The sequence below is a fragment of the Fusarium vanettenii genome (assembly GCF_000151355.1).
Source record: "Fusarium vanettenii 77-13-4 chromosome 8 genomic scaffold NECHAsca_17_chr8_1_0, whole genome shotgun sequence".
In the NCBI taxonomy this organism is placed as follows: domain Eukaryota; kingdom Fungi; phylum Ascomycota; class Sordariomycetes; order Hypocreales; family Nectriaceae; genus Fusarium; species Fusarium vanettenii.
The window spans coordinates 825,087-841,034 of record NW_003315868.1 but is presented as its reverse complement, the minus strand read 5'-3'; the positions used below and the strand labels follow the sequence as shown (position 1 = coordinate 841,034).

At 51.2% G+C, this 15,948-nt stretch overlaps 7 protein-coding genes across 7 annotated transcripts; 4 read left to right on the top strand and 3 right to left on the bottom strand.

The window, feature by feature from the left end:
* Positions 1 to 419: 419 nt before the first annotated feature.
* NECHADRAFT_83535 (uncharacterized protein) lies at positions 420 to 2,775 on the bottom strand (the record flags this gene model as incomplete). Its single annotated transcript, XM_003046946.1, has 6 exons — positions 420 to 693; positions 748 to 945; positions 1,026 to 1,192; positions 1,275 to 1,299; positions 1,335 to 2,131; positions 2,629 to 2,775. The coding sequence occupies 6 exons, from the start codon at positions 2,773 to 2,775 to the stop codon at positions 420 to 422; spliced, it is 1,608 nt and encodes a 535-aa protein (XP_003046992.1).
* Positions 2,776 to 4,215: 1,440 nt separating this feature from the next.
* Positions 4,216 to 5,866, top strand: NECHADRAFT_101221 (uncharacterized protein; the record flags this gene model as incomplete). The annotated part of the gene is made up of 3 exons (XM_003047113.1): positions 4,216 to 4,424; positions 4,485 to 4,626; positions 4,685 to 5,866. 3 exons carry the CDS (start codon positions 4,216 to 4,218, stop codon positions 5,636 to 5,638), a joined length of 1,305 nt encoding a protein of 434 aa, XP_003047159.1. The 3' UTR covers positions 5,639 to 5,866.
* Positions 5,867 to 5,974: 108 nt separating this feature from the next.
* Positions 5,975 to 6,718, bottom strand: NECHADRAFT_46094 (uncharacterized protein; the record flags this gene model as incomplete). The annotated part of the gene is made up of 1 exon (XM_003046945.1): positions 5,975 to 6,718. One exon carries the CDS (start codon positions 6,716 to 6,718, stop codon positions 5,975 to 5,977), a length of 744 nt encoding a protein of 247 aa, XP_003046991.1.
* Positions 6,719 to 7,956: 1,238 nt separating this feature from the next.
* Positions 7,957 to 10,544, top strand: NECHADRAFT_62639 (uncharacterized protein; the record flags this gene model as incomplete). The annotated part of the gene is made up of 4 exons (XM_003047112.1): positions 7,957 to 8,031; positions 8,089 to 8,257; positions 8,495 to 9,547; positions 9,596 to 10,544. 4 exons carry the CDS (start codon positions 7,957 to 7,959, stop codon positions 10,288 to 10,290), a joined length of 1,992 nt encoding a protein of 663 aa, XP_003047158.1. The 3' UTR covers positions 10,291 to 10,544.
* A 450-nt stretch (positions 10,545 to 10,994) lies between these two features.
* NECHADRAFT_83531 (uncharacterized protein) lies at positions 10,995 to 11,963 on the top strand (the record flags this gene model as incomplete). The annotated part of the gene is made up of 1 exon (XM_003047111.1): positions 10,995 to 11,963. One exon carries the CDS (start codon positions 10,995 to 10,997, stop codon positions 11,961 to 11,963), a length of 969 nt encoding a protein of 322 aa, XP_003047157.1.
* A 257-nt stretch (positions 11,964 to 12,220) lies between these two features.
* NECHADRAFT_45968 (uncharacterized protein) lies at positions 12,221 to 13,649 on the bottom strand (the record flags this gene model as incomplete). The annotated part of the gene is made up of 5 exons (XM_003046944.1): positions 12,221 to 12,378; positions 12,429 to 12,637; positions 12,686 to 13,146; positions 13,194 to 13,537; positions 13,595 to 13,649. The coding sequence occupies 5 exons, from the start codon at positions 13,647 to 13,649 to the stop codon at positions 12,221 to 12,223; spliced, it is 1,227 nt and encodes a 408-aa protein (XP_003046990.1).
* Positions 13,650 to 15,031: 1,382 nt separating this feature from the next.
* NECHADRAFT_83529 (uncharacterized protein) lies at positions 15,032 to 15,829 on the top strand (the record flags this gene model as incomplete). The annotated part of the gene is made up of 1 exon (XM_003047110.1): positions 15,032 to 15,829. One exon carries the CDS (start codon positions 15,032 to 15,034, stop codon positions 15,827 to 15,829), a length of 798 nt encoding a protein of 265 aa, XP_003047156.1.
* Between the last annotated feature and the right edge of the window lie 119 nt (positions 15,830 to 15,948).

Here is a 15,948-nt window from a genome sequence, read left to right as displayed (position 1 = left end):
CGTGGTTTGGTCGCTGAAGCCTTTCTTCTGGAGGACTTGTTATAAAGTTAGCTAAGATTTATTTACCGATTATTATAGATAGATAAGAGGAGTAGCTTATAGCATCCGGTCAGCTCGCCAAGATCGTTGAGGAGTTCTTTGAAGATGATGCCGGAGAGTCGCCGATCGTCGACGCACTTTCCCGGATGACTGCACCCCGAACCCTCACCTTGGACCTCGAGGGATCGTCTGCCGACCAATCCCACAAGTTCCAGGTATTCCTGGAATAGACGCGAAATTGCGACATTGTGCATACACTCAGATTAAAGGAAGCATGAGCGCCTCGCTGGAGGAGTCAAGTGGACAGGGGCGCAGGTGCAGATGCTTTTATGGAGTTTATTCGATCTGTACACTACAAGCTATGAAGCTCTATTAAACATTTAGTTGGCATCCTTGGGAGTGCCTTTGGCGCTCCCTTTTAGCATCAAATGGACCAACTTGGCTACCAGCAACGAACCGCCTGAGCATTGCTCGCCTTGATCCTTGCCATGCCTCTCTGGCTTTGTCAGTACTGCTGCCATAGTCCACAAGTAAAGAGGACATAGTAAGGACGCAATGGCAATGTAAGTCTGGGAAGGATTGGGGGGCTCTCGGTAGTTATGTCGGTTCCTTGATGCCTGCTGTCTCACCATGCCGCTCGTTTCCGATTTTGGTCTGGTTGAAGATTGCTGTTAGTGTGATGCTTCTAGTCGGCTTGGAGATACTCACCTTTGGGCTTGCCTAATAACATCTTGATCTCGTACATATGTAAGGAAAGGTGCCGTCGTTCTCAGGTTTAAGAACTTCAGCTGCCAGAACGGCGTTGGTTGGAAAGTCTCTAGAAGCCCTTCTGTCGCTTGATAGGCCGAAGAGAAGACCCAGGTCGGGCGGGAGGGGGTCGAGCCTTCAAAGTAGCCTTCCGTCCCTCTTCGATGAGAGTGTCAAGGGCAGCTTGGATGCTTCGAAGGCGCTCATCACGGCCCCAGTCAATGATGTTGCGAACATACTTGCGGAACTCAATGAAGTGGTCGGGTTCCTGAAGAGCAAAGCTTCGAACCTTTTGGACGTTGAACAAGTCCTGCTGCTTCCACGAGATGAAGAGACGGGCCTCGGTGCCGTTCATGGCGATACTGAAGGAGGCACTGTCGATTTGGCGAACCTCCTGCCGACGGCACTGACGGAGTTGTTCATTGAGGCGTTCAGCAACGTTGACGCACGAGGCAGAGCCACCCAAGCATTGGTTAGTCGCGACCTACAGACTTCCATTGCTTGAGGGTCCATCTCCCTTGAATTCAAGAATGAAGAACGGGAAGCACATGCCCTCGTTGTTCATGGCAGACATGTTGGGAGTCTTGCCAAGCTGCATTTTCTGGGCCGTGGTGAACGCGCCGAGGTTGTAACCAGAAGTGACGTCTGGAGTAGGGTTGCTGACTCGGTATTGGGTTCCAGTGTTGGGAACCGCGTGCTTCTGGAAGGGGGCTTTATCGCTTCGCTTCAGAGGGTCGTTGCGGGGGCGCTGGGGAACCAAGTTGTTCTGGAAGTATTGTTCAACAGTGGACTCACCTGCACCTCGCTCGAGGGCAGCCAGACCATCATCAGCTAGGATATCACTGATGGATGGAGTGGGCGAGATACGCTGCCGCTGAACTCTCTGAACAAGGTTGGCAACGTGCTGGGGCAGTGGCTCTCGGCGATCGCGGTAGTAAATGTTGTTGGCCGCGAGGTTCAAGTCCTCGTACAAAGGATTCTCCACCAGAGAGCCAGTCCTACCACCAGAGGTTGAATCACCAGATGGGGTCCCATTTCGGGCTGAAGACCCAGAGGGGCCTCCGCGGCCGTAAGACGAGGGAGTATGAGGGAGACCACTCCCAGGGCGGCTTGGAGGAGCTATGAGGATGGTAGCTGGAGCTGAGTGAACAATTCGAGGGTCCGCTGCGGTGAAAGATTGAACAAAACCGTCAGAGCGAGCGTCTTCGTCTCGACTAAAGGGGTAGCCGGTTTCGAGCCAAGTTCCAACCCTGTCAATTGGCTGACTAGGTTGCGAAGAAGTGAGGCTCTCCAAAAAAGGGACGATTGAGAATGTCGGCGAGCGAGGCGTAGGCTGATGGATCATCTTTGAGACGGGATGTTAGTGATGAATTATATGATGGGAGCGAGGATGGAAGTAGGAAGAGGAGATGGGATGAGAATGGGAAGGCAAAGAAGGTAAGGTAGGGTAATAAAATGCAGAGGATGGGAAGATGATAGAAAGAGGGTAACAATAAGACCAAGTAGACAATAAGAAGGGAAGAACGAGAAGAAGTACGAGAGGATAATAGAGGACGGATGATGAGGAAAGACGACGATGCGGTAACAGAGACAGGGAAGATGAAGGAGAAAGAGAAGGCAAGAAGATAAGAGGAAGACAAGAAGAAGAAGGAGAGCATAATGGTAAATGGTGGAATTAGGATAGTATAGAAGAGGAAGAAGACAAGAAGTGAGCAAACTAATACGAAGAGGGCGAGGGACAGGGCGAGAGCAGCAAAATGAAAGGGTCAAGATAAGCAGAGGACAAAGATGCCAATGAAGAGAAGAAGAAAGACAGGAGGGAAGGAAACGGTAGGTACTCACAAGGTGGTCTTCTTGCTGAAGGTCTTGCTCAAGGCAGACTCGCTTGATGGCCTGAGGAGGCGATGTGGAGAGGACCCTGTCAATAGGGCGCTTGTTGGAATGTTCAAGCAGCTGATTGATTGGATCTTCTTGGTGCGCAACTTCCATGGTGATGAAAGAAAAAGAAGAAGAAAAGAGGGAAGGGAAAAATCTATGGGCTTTTTATCTTTGTGTGCTCGTTAGCGATCACTGTCAGCCGGCCGTCAAGCTGGCAGTCCTTCGGGTCGGTTGTGGATTCTGTTGACAGTGCCAGGAAGTGTCAGGGCTGCATGAATACCGAACGAATTCTGTGCAAGAGGGTGTGTCGTCGTTTGAGGTTGGGTTGAGGGACTGGGGGCTTGGTGTAAGTGTTCGAGAAGAGCATGCAGTGCCTGGTGTCACTACGGCAGCTTGGACTTGATGTGAATGCGGTGGAACCACGCCAGCTGTTAAAGAGAGTGTACGTAACCTTGGCAATGATTTCCTTCTCAAAATGCGAATCCCAAATGATGACGATAATTAGAGGGGCTATTGCGTAGCCCATACTCTTCTCGGGATGCTTGTCCTTTAACATCTCTATTATAATCACGATAAGTGTGCAAGACCATTAACTCAGAATCCCTCGTGTATCTAACTCATAGAGGTGGATTTAATCTTTATGGATACTTGGCTAAAGGGGAAATAGGTGTCAGTGGTGAGGCTTGTTGCTTGACTGTCCGGCTGTCGCTCGAGGTCAACTCTCACATCAGATGTGAGGTACGGGAGCTCTCAGAAGACCTTCGCCAGCGCTGTCGAGTGCTTAAATGCGTTGCGTCTGTCTCCGTAATTGTACAAGCACAACCAGTGTCGAGACCATGAATCACTCACCCTTAGCGAGGCAGTGAATCACACACCTAACCCAGACGTGGATGTCCCTGCAGCAAGCGACCCTCACATTAACCTCGAATCGGGGAGCAAACGCTTGGCCCACCGATTGCAGCAAGGCTCAGCCATCTCAGCTCCTCAAGCTAGCCCATTCGAAGCTCCAGGTCCGAGTACGACCCGGCCAACTGGGGCCGAGAGTGTGTGAAAGTTACCGTTGAGATGGATAACGTTTTTGAGTCGCATGATAAACCCGGCCCGCACCGCATCATCTCCACTAACCAGAATCCTACTAGCTCGTTTAAAGACCACCATGTTTCTTCTCATGAGAATCTTCTTCTTCACTTCTTCTTCATCGCGATGATGACTTTGCTTGTCATGCTTGACAGGCCCAAGCTAACGTCGATGACGTCGGTCCACTTTCGGCCGAACGCTCCGGCCGTCAGATAAGCGCCACTAAAACAAAACATGGCCCCCACCAACAGCCCTAAGAGCGCCCCCCCGTCAAGCTCCATCGGCGCTTCGCTCGCCATCAAAGTGCGATTTCCGGCGCTTCCGATCATGCCTCTTTACGGTTGCAAGCTCTTTCGCTCTCGGTTTTTTTCTTTCTATCTTCTCTTTGATCCCTCCCATCCAAACCCCGGACGTTGACCGGCCGGAATACCCTCTCTTGCCTATCTTTGTCTCCGATCTCGCATCTCTGTCAATATGACGACTGACCATGATGCTCATGGAGCTCCGGCTGCCCGCGTCAAGTCCTCAGCTTCGACAATCGGTGACCATGCTTATCCCCATGGCCACCTTGGACACCTGAACCCAGGCCAGGAGGAAGCCTTTGTTCAATTCAAAAAAGTCCTCGAGGAGCGGGGCCTGCTGAAACGCGGCCCTCCAGCTTCTCACGACGACCCTCTGTTGCTGTACGTGGGCATCCATGGTTGATAAGCGGTTGGGCTTGTGCTGACATTAAATTTCAACAGGCGGTATCTGCGCGCGCGACGATGGGTTGTCGAGGATGCCTACCAGCAATTCAAGGACACGGAGGAATGGCGCAAAGCCAATGATCTTGATGTGCTTTACAACACCATTGACCTCGATGCCTACGAGCAAAGTCGTCGTCTGGTATGCGCTCCCAGCCGGAATCCTCGGTCTGACATGTTTTGGTGCTGACATTTTCTAGTACCCCCAATGGACAGGCCGTCGCGATCGTCGCGGAATCCCCGTCTACGTCTTCGAGGTAAAGACTCTCGACAACAAGACTGTCCACGAGTACGAAAAGGTCGGCGCTTCCACCACCTTCTCCCAGGCCAAGGCAGATGGCAAGACTCCTTCTGGTCTGTTGCGCCTGTTTGCGCTATACGAGAACCTGACACGGTTCAACATGCCCTTCTGCACCCAGCTGCACGACCGTGAACACCCCGAGGTGCCCATCACACTGAGCACCAACATTGTCGACATTTCGGGAGTTGGGCTCAAGCAGTTCTGGAACCTGAAGCAGCACATGCAGGCTGCGTCGCAACTCGCCACGGCACACTACCCCGAGACTCTGGATCGCATCTTCATCATTGGCGCGCCCGTCTTCTTCAGTACTGTCTGGGGCTGGATCAAGCGCTGGTTCGACCCCATCACCGTCTCCAAGATCTTTATCCTGGGCAGCCATGAAGTAAAGACTGTCCTCGAGCAGTACATCGAGCCTCGAAACATTCCTAAGAAGTACGGTGGCGAGCTCGACTACACTTTTGGACAGCTGAGCATTCCTGACCCTCATTGGGATGGCATTGTGAAGTTTGAGAATGGTTACAAGGGCTTCCCCAGCGGACCGCTCTTGTGGGAGAACATTGAAGGCGACAGGTTGGCTTGTGTCGCCCGAGGATACAAGGGTGGCAAGCCTCGGAATGAGAGAGTCTGCACTATTCCCAAGACCTTTAGTGTCGCGCCCGTAGAGGCCAAGACCAATGGCGTCAATGGCGTCAGTACTGGAACAGACCATGACGTCGCAGAAGGAACGCAAACCACAAGAGTCGAGACCCACGATGACGGCGTCCAAACCGACGACGCCCTCATGAACGATGTCCAAGAGAAGCTCAAGATTCAGGACGACAAGCCTGCCGCTGCACAAACAACCACGGCATAATCACAAGTTACATATATACCATAGAGAGGAGGACGACATATTTTAACATACCCTGGCGAGCGGCGATGGGGAGAAATTTGGGAAAGAGAAGGGAACCTGGATGACTTGGCAACATGGAGTTTTTAGTTTAATTGCTTCGTTGTTATCGGCATTCTATTTCAGAACCGCGAGACAAACGATGCGGTTGGTCTTTGTACCCATCTCAACCTTAATCAACCCGTCTTGATTATGATTCCGTCTATTGTTGCGTCCCCAAGCGATGTGATATCCTTCGTGAGACGCCATCTATCATCTGAATCCAATATCTTGAAACTCCAAAAGCAACCCTTTAGTTTATCACGGCAACTCTGTAGCATCTGGCATCTTGGCAAATCCTCTCCTCTTTCTCCACTCATTCACTCCCGCCTCGACTTCTCCCCACGAAACACCATCCCTCACAAGCCACATGGTCACTCCCAGACTCTCCGTATCGCGGTTCCGGCTCTCGTCGTCAAAGAACAGCATATCCTCGTATCGAATTCCCGTTCGCTTCTGTAAACTCTCAAAGTGCCGTATCTTGCTCCCAGGATATATCTCTAGCAATCCATCAAACACTTCCAGAGCGCGCTTCGGCTTTTCAGGCTTGCCCATTGGTGGTGCGGGAGTCGCGTCGTCGGTCAAGGGCGTAGGAGCGGGGATGTGCAGCATCTTCAGTAGGTCGCGCGCAAGGCCAGGCGCAGAAGTTCGTGATGCGACGCCGATCCTAGGTCCCGCGCGAGGGAGTGTGTACAGAATACTGGGAACATCGCAGTAGAAACCGTAGTCCTCCCCGTAGCGGTCTGTCGCGCTCGAATGCTGGGCGTTGGGCTTGAGAGGCGGGGTGACGTGGGTGTCGACCCAGAACGGCCAGAGAGTGTAATCGAGGTCGAAGACGATGAGCTTGGGGAGTGGGAGAGACGGATCGGTGAGTGAGGGCGGGAGTAGAGAGAGAGCCGGGTTGACGGGGTTCCCTGAGGCAGTCGACGAAGTGGTTATCGTCGAAAGGGAGGATATGGTGGAGGAGCTCTGAGGGAGCGGGTTTTTGGATAGCTTCTTGGGCATGTTGAAGCAGGTCTAATAAAAGGTCGCAATATTTGGCACTGTGTAATGGAGCGAGCGAATATGGAGCGAAAGGCTTGTATTTGAGGAGGTTTTGATGGTGTTGAAGATAGTAGCGTTGATGCTGGATGTCGCCGACCTAGGACTTTTCTTAGCGCTCCCTGTATCACCCCGCGGTGGGGGTTTCAAGCTCGTTGTGACGTCGGTGCCTTATCCAGGCACTCGTCTGAACAAGACAAACTGCTGCCTCGAGCAATCTCGCCATGAATAATAGCCCTTGAAACGTTTCTGACTATCATAGAAATAGGTTCTAGAATTGCAACCAATCTCCTGCCAAGCTGTACTGCATGGGCAAGGTGGCTGGCCAAATCTCATCTTGCAGGATTAACCGAAGCAACCTTGTTGTGTTAGGTCTATCATGTAGGCAGCCTCATTCCGAGCTTCCAACCTCGTAATAAACCTCAATATCGTCGTTTTTATTCGGTCAGCTGTTATCACATAACTCGGGTCACCGTTCGCCGAAACCGCCAGACTCGAGACGAGTTTGGGACTAGCCCAGCGGAAACATGTGACCTTGATGGAATATTTTCCGTCATTATCCTCATCTCCAAGCCAAAGAACGCTCAAACCAATTCCCAACCGGTTAGAACGTCCTTACCCCGCACTTCAACCTCCCTCTCTTTGCATGAAAAAAAGTCTCCCAGCCAGTCGAGGCTAGTCGGGTTTGCGGGGAGGCAAAAGAGTTGGTCTGCTGAGTCATGCAACCCTGGCTCTAGCGCGGGTTTCTGGGAAATGGAGGGGATTCGATTGGTCAGGGCAGGCGCCACCCTCCACTGGGTTCCGGGGGAAATTTCCCTGTTTAGTGAGTGACCATCGCGCCTTCTCCATCTCTCCATCCCGCGTGAACATAATCAATCCCTCTTTGCCTGAGGCTGCATTTGACGGTCCCGTCGCTTTCTCCTGGGGAAAAGGAGAGAGACAAAACAAGAGGCGCAAAAGACGGTAAATATGAAGGCTTTATCAGATTGATCCTCGGTTTCATCACTCCTGAGCACGTCGCAAGGCTAAAGATATCCCATTCAACTCGTCTCATCACTTGGAGAATCGCCTGAGACAGGGATCTACCGGCACATCACTCATCCACTCACCAACACCGAGTACTCGGTCATTCGTCGGAGAGCAAAGAGACATTGCATTGAAAAGGAACATCCAGTGACGGCATCTACGCATTGAGACAAGACATGGCGAAACGATCCTGGTCAGACTCCAACGGGCCAGCTCCTCCTGGGGCCGCCGATGCGAATGCGACGCCAGCCGTGGTAGGTTCTCAACCAGTCTCAACAATAGTATCAGACACAACTAACAATATCAAGCCTGTAACGCCTGCGCGCTCCAATAGCAACGGCAACGGCAACGGCACGCGACAGAGTGGGAGCCGACAGAGCATCGGTGGCATTATATCCAATGACCTCCCCATCCCTCAGATCTCTCGCAAGATCAAGGCTTGCGCGGCATGCCGGAAACACAAGGTGAGATTTAACCGTTGCCTGAGCCAAGATGGTAACTAACACTCGTTGCCGACAGATCAAGTGTTTGATGGATGAGAGTGGTCCACCGTGTCGGAGATGTTCTGAGCGAAATTTGGGGTGTGTCTTGAGCAAGAGCTTGCAGACCATCATTGATGAGAAGTCACAGTATGCGCCCTTCTCTCGCTCAATTTTGAGCCGAGATTCTTCATCTCACCGCTATGCGACTAACATGCTGGCAGATTCTCCGAAGCAGTGGTCCAAGATCTTGAGCAGATACATTCCGCTCTCAGGCAGGTCATGACAAAACTGAGTCTTCCTGAACTTCCTCCATTGCAGAGCGCCAATTCTCGAGACGCAGAGGGAACACCTCCCAAGGAAGACAATCCTGCCAATACGACAAACCGACTCTCCGCCTCTCAAGAAGAGCATCATGGCCCTTCGTGCGACAATTCTCCAAAGGCAACCCCTGAAGATGAAGGCCTCCCATATGTGCCTATTCACTCCCTATATACTCTCACCAAACTTAGTGCTCTACGCTCACCGGATAACTCGGAAGCTCAACGAGGTCGTGCCATTGACGACTTCATTGCACGCGGCGCCCTGGCCTTGTCTGACGCAGAGAGCTTGTTTGCTCTATACCGCGATCGCCTTGATCGATATATGTACGGCATTGGCTGTCGATATATGACACTAGACGAGCTCAGACGAAAGAGTCCGATTCTATCAGCTGCAACTCTAACTGTAGCTGCACTCCACGACCCCAAGGCCGATGGAATTTACGGCATCTGCAGCAGTGAATTCCGCCGACTGATGGAGAAATCCATGTTTGAGCGGCGCATTGACCGCGACTATCTACGGGCCATGTGTGTAGCCTCTTATTGGCTCAGTGACCTTTCGTGGATGCTCTCAGGATACGCAATTCGACGTGCTGCCGAGTGCAATCTACATAACAGCTATAGCCAGGCCATCAAGGAGCAGAGCCAGGAGGCAGCAGATTGTGCACGGTTATGGTATATCCTCTACATCTGCGACCAACATCTTGCGACTCTCTACGGGCGACCATCTATTGTTCAGGAGGACTCGTCTATCCAGGGATGGGAGAACTTTCTTGAGTCTCCCGTGGCTACCGAGGAGGATAAGCGTCTTACTGGACAGGTGGCCCTGGTTAGCATTCTACGAAATATCCGAGAGCTCTTTGGCACCGACAAGGGGGAGCGTATCTCAAGGGTTTACCTTAGCCACATATCACAGTTCCGACGACAGTTGGATCAATGGTATGATCGGTGGCTAAAGGAACTGCCAGGTGAGTAGGCCATGGAGCTTAGCAAGAAAGTTGCGCTGACAATCACAGAACAATGGCCTCAAATCGGATCGTTCCCTCGAAAGGGCACCATCCTTCACTACAACTTTGCCCAGATTCACCTCTACTCACACATTTTCCGTGGACTGGCCAACGATGATCCGATCCCTCATTACTTCCTCGACTGCGCGTCCAAGGCAGTCACAGCTGCAACCGCCATTATCGATCTCATCATCACCGATCCTGATGTGGCTGTAGGAATCGTGGGTATGCCTTCATATATGCTCTCCATGACGGCGTTTGCCTGCATGTTCCTCATCAAGGTTGCCCTCAAATATGGCGGGGATCTCATCGAGCGTCAGAGGGTGCATGACTTGACGACTAGCCTGGTACACCGATTCCGATCTCTCAACGCTGGAAAGTGGCATCTCGCGAACCTCATGGCCGGCGGCTTAGAGCGGATGACGGGGACCCTCAACTCGGTTGCGCCAGGGCAAGTCGGTCAAGCGCCCAACGGTGCTATTCTCGGGAACGGTATCAACGAGAATATCGATCTCTCCAACCAGATGCCACCGGGAGATCGTCCATTCACCGATATGGACGGTGACATGTTTTTCGATTACGACATGAGTTTCGGTCTCTCGCCCGTGTTCCGGTTCGATCCGAGCATGTTCACCATGGACGCGTCAGGCCAGTCGCTACCAACATATCCAGAGCCGGACTATGGCATGAGGCCACAGCCTTAAACATAACCAACAGAGTGAAAAGTCGTTTTTGGCGTGGGCGTTTTGTTTAGAGTGATGGAATACCTGGATATTGAATGTATCATACAAGTTTGGGAGGCAGGACAATGGGTCTGACAAATAATTACAGCAAGGAATCAAGTTTCAAGTCAAGATGTGGCAGAATGAACCTTTTGAAGTCATTTACGGAGGGAAGGCCGTTATCTGGACTAAACTACTGATAGAGTGTTAAATAGTCGATCATACACGACTCCTTTATCAGTAACTGACGTCAATGAATGATCATGGCCGAGCCTCCGGACTGGTTACCATGTGTGTGACTTGACAATAACTAGAGCCATGTCTCGACTAAACCGCCGACGACTCCGTCCGAGCCAAAGTCCATCCATCTCTGCTACTCCACCATGGATAACTTCTACTCCAACTTGGATCTTCCTCCTCAGTGACGGCAGGACCTATCTCATGATGTCGGAAATCAACATCGGCTCGGAAAACCCTCTCGGACTTCTCTCCGATCCTCTCTCCGCATGCATACCACTGCGGAGATTCTCAACCACATGAGCATCATGAGCCCCGCGATAGTGGACCATCCTTTTCACCTAAACTTGGTGGATACAAAACAACAGCACCATTATCTAACAAAAGATATCAAGAAACGCCACTAGATCTTATCAATCAATCCGACCTCGGAATACACACGGACCATCATGACGAACGCGAAGCATATCCTCATTACTGGAGCCGGTGGCTTCATCGGACAGGAGCTTGTTGCTCCGCTGTTGGCTTCGTCGCCTGACATCCATGTCACCATCACGGACCTTGTCGAACCGCCTGTTCCTCAAGCGGCAGCAAGTGAAGCCAGTCGTATCACGAGTTTGGCTGCAGACTTGACTTCTCCAGATGTGGTTGACAAACTCATAAGACCTCGCCGCTTTGAGGCCGTGTACCTCCTCCACGGGCTCATGTCAGGCGGGTCAGAGGCTGATCTTGAACTTGGTCTAAAAGTCAATGTCGATTCGGTCAGATCTGTGCTCGATGCGTTGAGAACAATTTGGCCAGGCACAAAGGTCATCTTCTCGAGTTCTTGTGCTGTCTACGGACCTTGCGATGGACATGTCACAGAAGCGGGGGTAGTGCCTCAACCGAGGTCGTCTTACGGTGCAGAGAAGCTCATTATAGAGCTACTGCTCAACGACTTTTCCCGCAGAGGACTCCTAGACGGAAGAATCGTTAGATTGCCAACTGTCGTGGTTCGACCGGGTAAACCTTCAGCAGCGGCGTCGAGCTTTGCGTCGGGCATTGTTCGAGAGTCGTTGCAGGGAATCCCCAACATTCTCCCAGTTCCTCGCGACATTGCAATGTGGATCTGCAGTCCTGCGACGGTGATCAAGAACTTAATCAGAGTCAAGGAGATTCCTGGTGACAAGTTTGGGGAGTCGAGGATTGTGAACCTTCCGGGTATTACGGTGACAGTGCAGGAGATTTTGGATGCCGTGGAGCAAGTTGGAGGGAAAGAAGCGGTGCAGCTCGTCAAGGATGAGGAGGATGAGGCTTTGTTTAAGATTGTGAAGAGCTGGCCTCCATGGTTTGATGATTCGAGGGCTAGGGGATTGGGGCTAGAGGCGGATGGCACGCTGGTTGATGCTGTCAAGGCGTTCAAGGCGAGATTGGGATGATCACTCACATGAGCTCTCTCTCCCATGAACTATGGGTTTATACAAGACCACCAGATATGATGTTCGTTCTTTAGCATGCATGTCGATTACATATACGCTCTTTATCTATTTAGCAAAGTCCCTGACAGACAAAAGGATTCGGATCAACGGCATATTTACCAATGCAATCGATGTCGAATCAAGAGACTACTTTTATGCCACTATCTATTAAGTCTATATCTAGTTTACTTCTCTAACTTCTGTCCCCATTTTCCCCTCTATAGCTTCGCCCTCATCCCCGACATTGGGCACGACTCGGCACCTCTAGATGGAACCAAATAGTCCACGTCCAGCGTGTTGACCAAGTCTGGTGTTGCTTGGTCCAAACTCGTCAGACCAGCCAACCTCAATGACGTCTCGAGCTCATCCTTGAGGACTAATGTATATGGTTAGCAGGCTGTCACCCCGGCTGATCTGGAAACTCACTTTGTGAAAGATGCTCCACGCCTTTTTGGCCATATACCAACGAATACAGGAACGGTCGCGCGATGCCAACAGCTGTAGCTCCTAGAGCAATCGCCTTTAGGATATCAGACCCTCGTTCGAAACCGCCGTCGATGAATATCTCGAGATGTTGGAACGCTTCGGGGAACCTCTTTCGAACTTCGAGAAGAATGAGGATAGATGCTTGAGCGCTATGAATGAGGTCAGCACATTTCTTTTATCTTCACGGCAGAGCTTACCCATCAAGTGATCTTCCTCCGTGGTTGCTCAACATGACACCATCTACACCATACTCAACAGCCAACTTCACGTCCTCGACAGTCTGCACACCCTTGAGTACAATCGGCACCGAGCTTTCCTCCCTAATCCACTTCAAGTCCTCCCAATTGAGACTCTTGTCAATGTACTGCCCCATCAATCTTCCCAGTCCACTGCCCTTATTATCCTTGCTACTCTCGCTCCCGCTCATTTCAGACTTAATCACCACATCTTGAGCTGCGCGTTCATCGGCTTCACGCTTGCCGGGGACGGGTGCGTCGACGGTGACAAAGATCGCCTTGATACCAAGGGAGCGGGCGCGGCGGAGGAGTTCGATTGTCTTGGGGCGGTTGGAGTTGACGTAGAGTTGAAGGAAGAAGGGATGGCCGGGAGGAGCGGCGGCGATGATACTGGGAAGGGAGTAGGAGGCGTTGCTAGAGATCTTGAAGACGTCAGCAAATTATCTCATCCAGGTGGCTTAAAACTCACAATCTCAAAGATACCCTCGCTAGCGGCAGCTCTACTCCATCCAAGCTCACCATCAGGATGTGCCAAAGTCGCCATGGCAGCAGGACACATGATGAAAGGCGCCCTGCTATCAAGCCCTAGAATCTTGCGATCTATCCTAACACTCGAGACATTTCTCAAAATCCTCGGCCGAAGCATGACTCGTCTAATAAGTTCGCGATTCTTATTCACGGTGATGAGATCTGTGGCGGCGGACGAGTAGAATGCCCAAGCTTTTGGTGTAAGAGCTTTTTGGGCGGCGAGGGCAAAGTCGTTTGCGGAGAGGATTTCTTCGAGTTTTGGGACGGAGGGAGGGAGTTCGACGACTGTTACAGGGGGGGTTGTTAGTAGGTGAGTCGTCAATTGGTGATGGCTTCACGAACCTCTTGGGGGTGGAATGTTGGGAGTCTCAGACTCCATAGCTGCGAGGTCACTCATGACTGCTAACTTGACAATTAGAAGAATTAAAGATAAAGACAATTTCTGAACAAGGTCTCTTGACTCTCAATGTGAATACCAGTTCAATTGATCTGTCAAGTCATGATACCTGACTACCTCTTGCTTATAAGCCACCCCAAGCTTTCCTCGTCCCCCGCAATCGGACCCCAAAGCTCCAATTCAAAGGACCAGGATCCGCTCGGGGAAGCTTGGGGCGAGTGGCTAAACCGAGGAGTGGACTTCGGACATGTTGCCGAGGGGAGTCTTGTCAAGGTTGGGACGCGGCCTTCTCTCCGACTGGCTTGATCTCAACTTCAACACTCCACAGACTACAATCCCAGCGTGCTTGCCGTTTACATTTCTTTTGGGTCACAAGGAATTAGTAAATTTGGACAATTCTTTTCATATGAGCCTTAGAAGTAGGCACCTGCTGGGCTGCGTACATCGTCTTGGGGAGGGGGTGTGAAAAGGGGACACTGTGTTGGCTCACAAAGCGATTGAGCAGGCACGTCAGGGGACCAAATCACAATTGAACGTGTATTTACTGATGCCTCACGAATTCTACACGAGTGCACGTGGTCAATATTAAACTATCGTCTCGGGCCGATCTGAGCCCTCGTCTGTGAGAGGAAAGGGACGCAGCTCTCTATGCCTTGTCGGCGTTGTCCCATCAACCCGAATTAAGTATCTAAATCTTCACGGCTCTATCCATTCTTCAATCTGAGAGAGCAAGTTATTCTACTTCATCGTAAAGTCTGTGCCTCGTAGGGAGATGGTACGTCGTAAAATGGGTTCCTCGACAGGTGGGCATGGACTCTCGCATAAGTTGCTCAGAGGACTCAAATAGCTTGGAATCCTAGTCAAATAAGGTCCCAGCTGTTTCTAGAGCTGATATCAAGCCCTTATTGGCTCAATTGTAGTGCTATGCATATACGTAACCCTTGCTTAGCCATACAAGTCCATGCTCGGTATCTTAACGCAGAGTCCCAACAAGTCTAGGTGCGATTCGAGGAAAGCTGGAGCGTGAACTGGGCGTTCTCAAGGATCAGAGTAGCACAATAACCAGGGTTGTAAGGGAAAGTCAAAATAGGCTTAAATATACATGCACCAGAAGACAAATGGCTCTTCCAGGGAGTCCACCCGAATGTGTTCATTTGACTTTTTCTACACTTTGGGTTTACGTTCAGCAATATCCTTTTTCTGCTCATCATCGCCAAGGTTACCTTGCTCTCATCATCTTGGCTACTTCACTGCTCTGCTACACATCTTTGCTCTGCAGGCCTTTACTACATGCCCATACATGACAGCCGTCTGCTTCATCAACTAACGTGGTAGGCAGACCACCGCAACAGCAACCCACACAACTTCAGAAACTGGCAAACATGCACGGCCATCTCGTTCGGTCGCTCCATTCAGCTTCCCCTCCCAAAAGTCTAAAGAGTCTTGAGTCTCAATGGGTCAGAGCTCGTTTCGCACTCGAGGAAGTAAACGATCGTCAGTGGGAGGTCAAACGAAGAGCATGCGTCAAGGCCATGAGAGGATTCAGGGTTAAGCTGACAACCATTGACGAAGTAGAAGATGAGTTTGCTCTTGTAGACGCAAATCCCTCGATGGCTGGCTCTACTACTCAGCTCTCTCTGCCAGAGTACACCGTCTCATCCACAACCACCCAGGACGTCCTTGAGGTAAAGGGTACTAAAAGAAAGACTTGTCGCAATGTCAGAGCCCACCACAGTTTTGCTGGGGCCTCGCCCAACAACCGGCGACAGTGCTCTGTCCCTACGCTAAGGACCAGGAAAGGAACCCACGTCAGCAGCTCAAATAAAGCTAGAATCGGGGTCAAAAAGAAGTCTCCCATCGCAGTCAGGTTCCGCCGCAGGCTGTACAGATCCAACAGATCCCCACTCGAGGCTCAATTATGTCGACCAGACCGGGCTATGAACAACAGCCGGAAACTCCTTAACCTCGACAGTGACCCCTGCCTGGGCAATACTCCCGTCCCTGGCAGCATCGTTACAGCAGAGATCATAACTGTTCAACCCAGCTTACAGGAATCTATAGCGAGAAAGAGGTGTCGTGATTTCACTTTCACCGACTGGTTCATCGCTGCCATGTTTGTACTTCAATACCTTGCCTGGATAACTCTGGGCTGTCTCTTCGCATCCGTGGTAGGGTCCTAATGGTCTTCAAGTTTCGCCTGGTTATGACTATGTCTTCCAACGAGTAGCAAGTCGAAGTTTGTCCTGCTTAGTATAGATACCCATTGTATTTTAGTAATGTAATAGAAGCGGATTTGCAT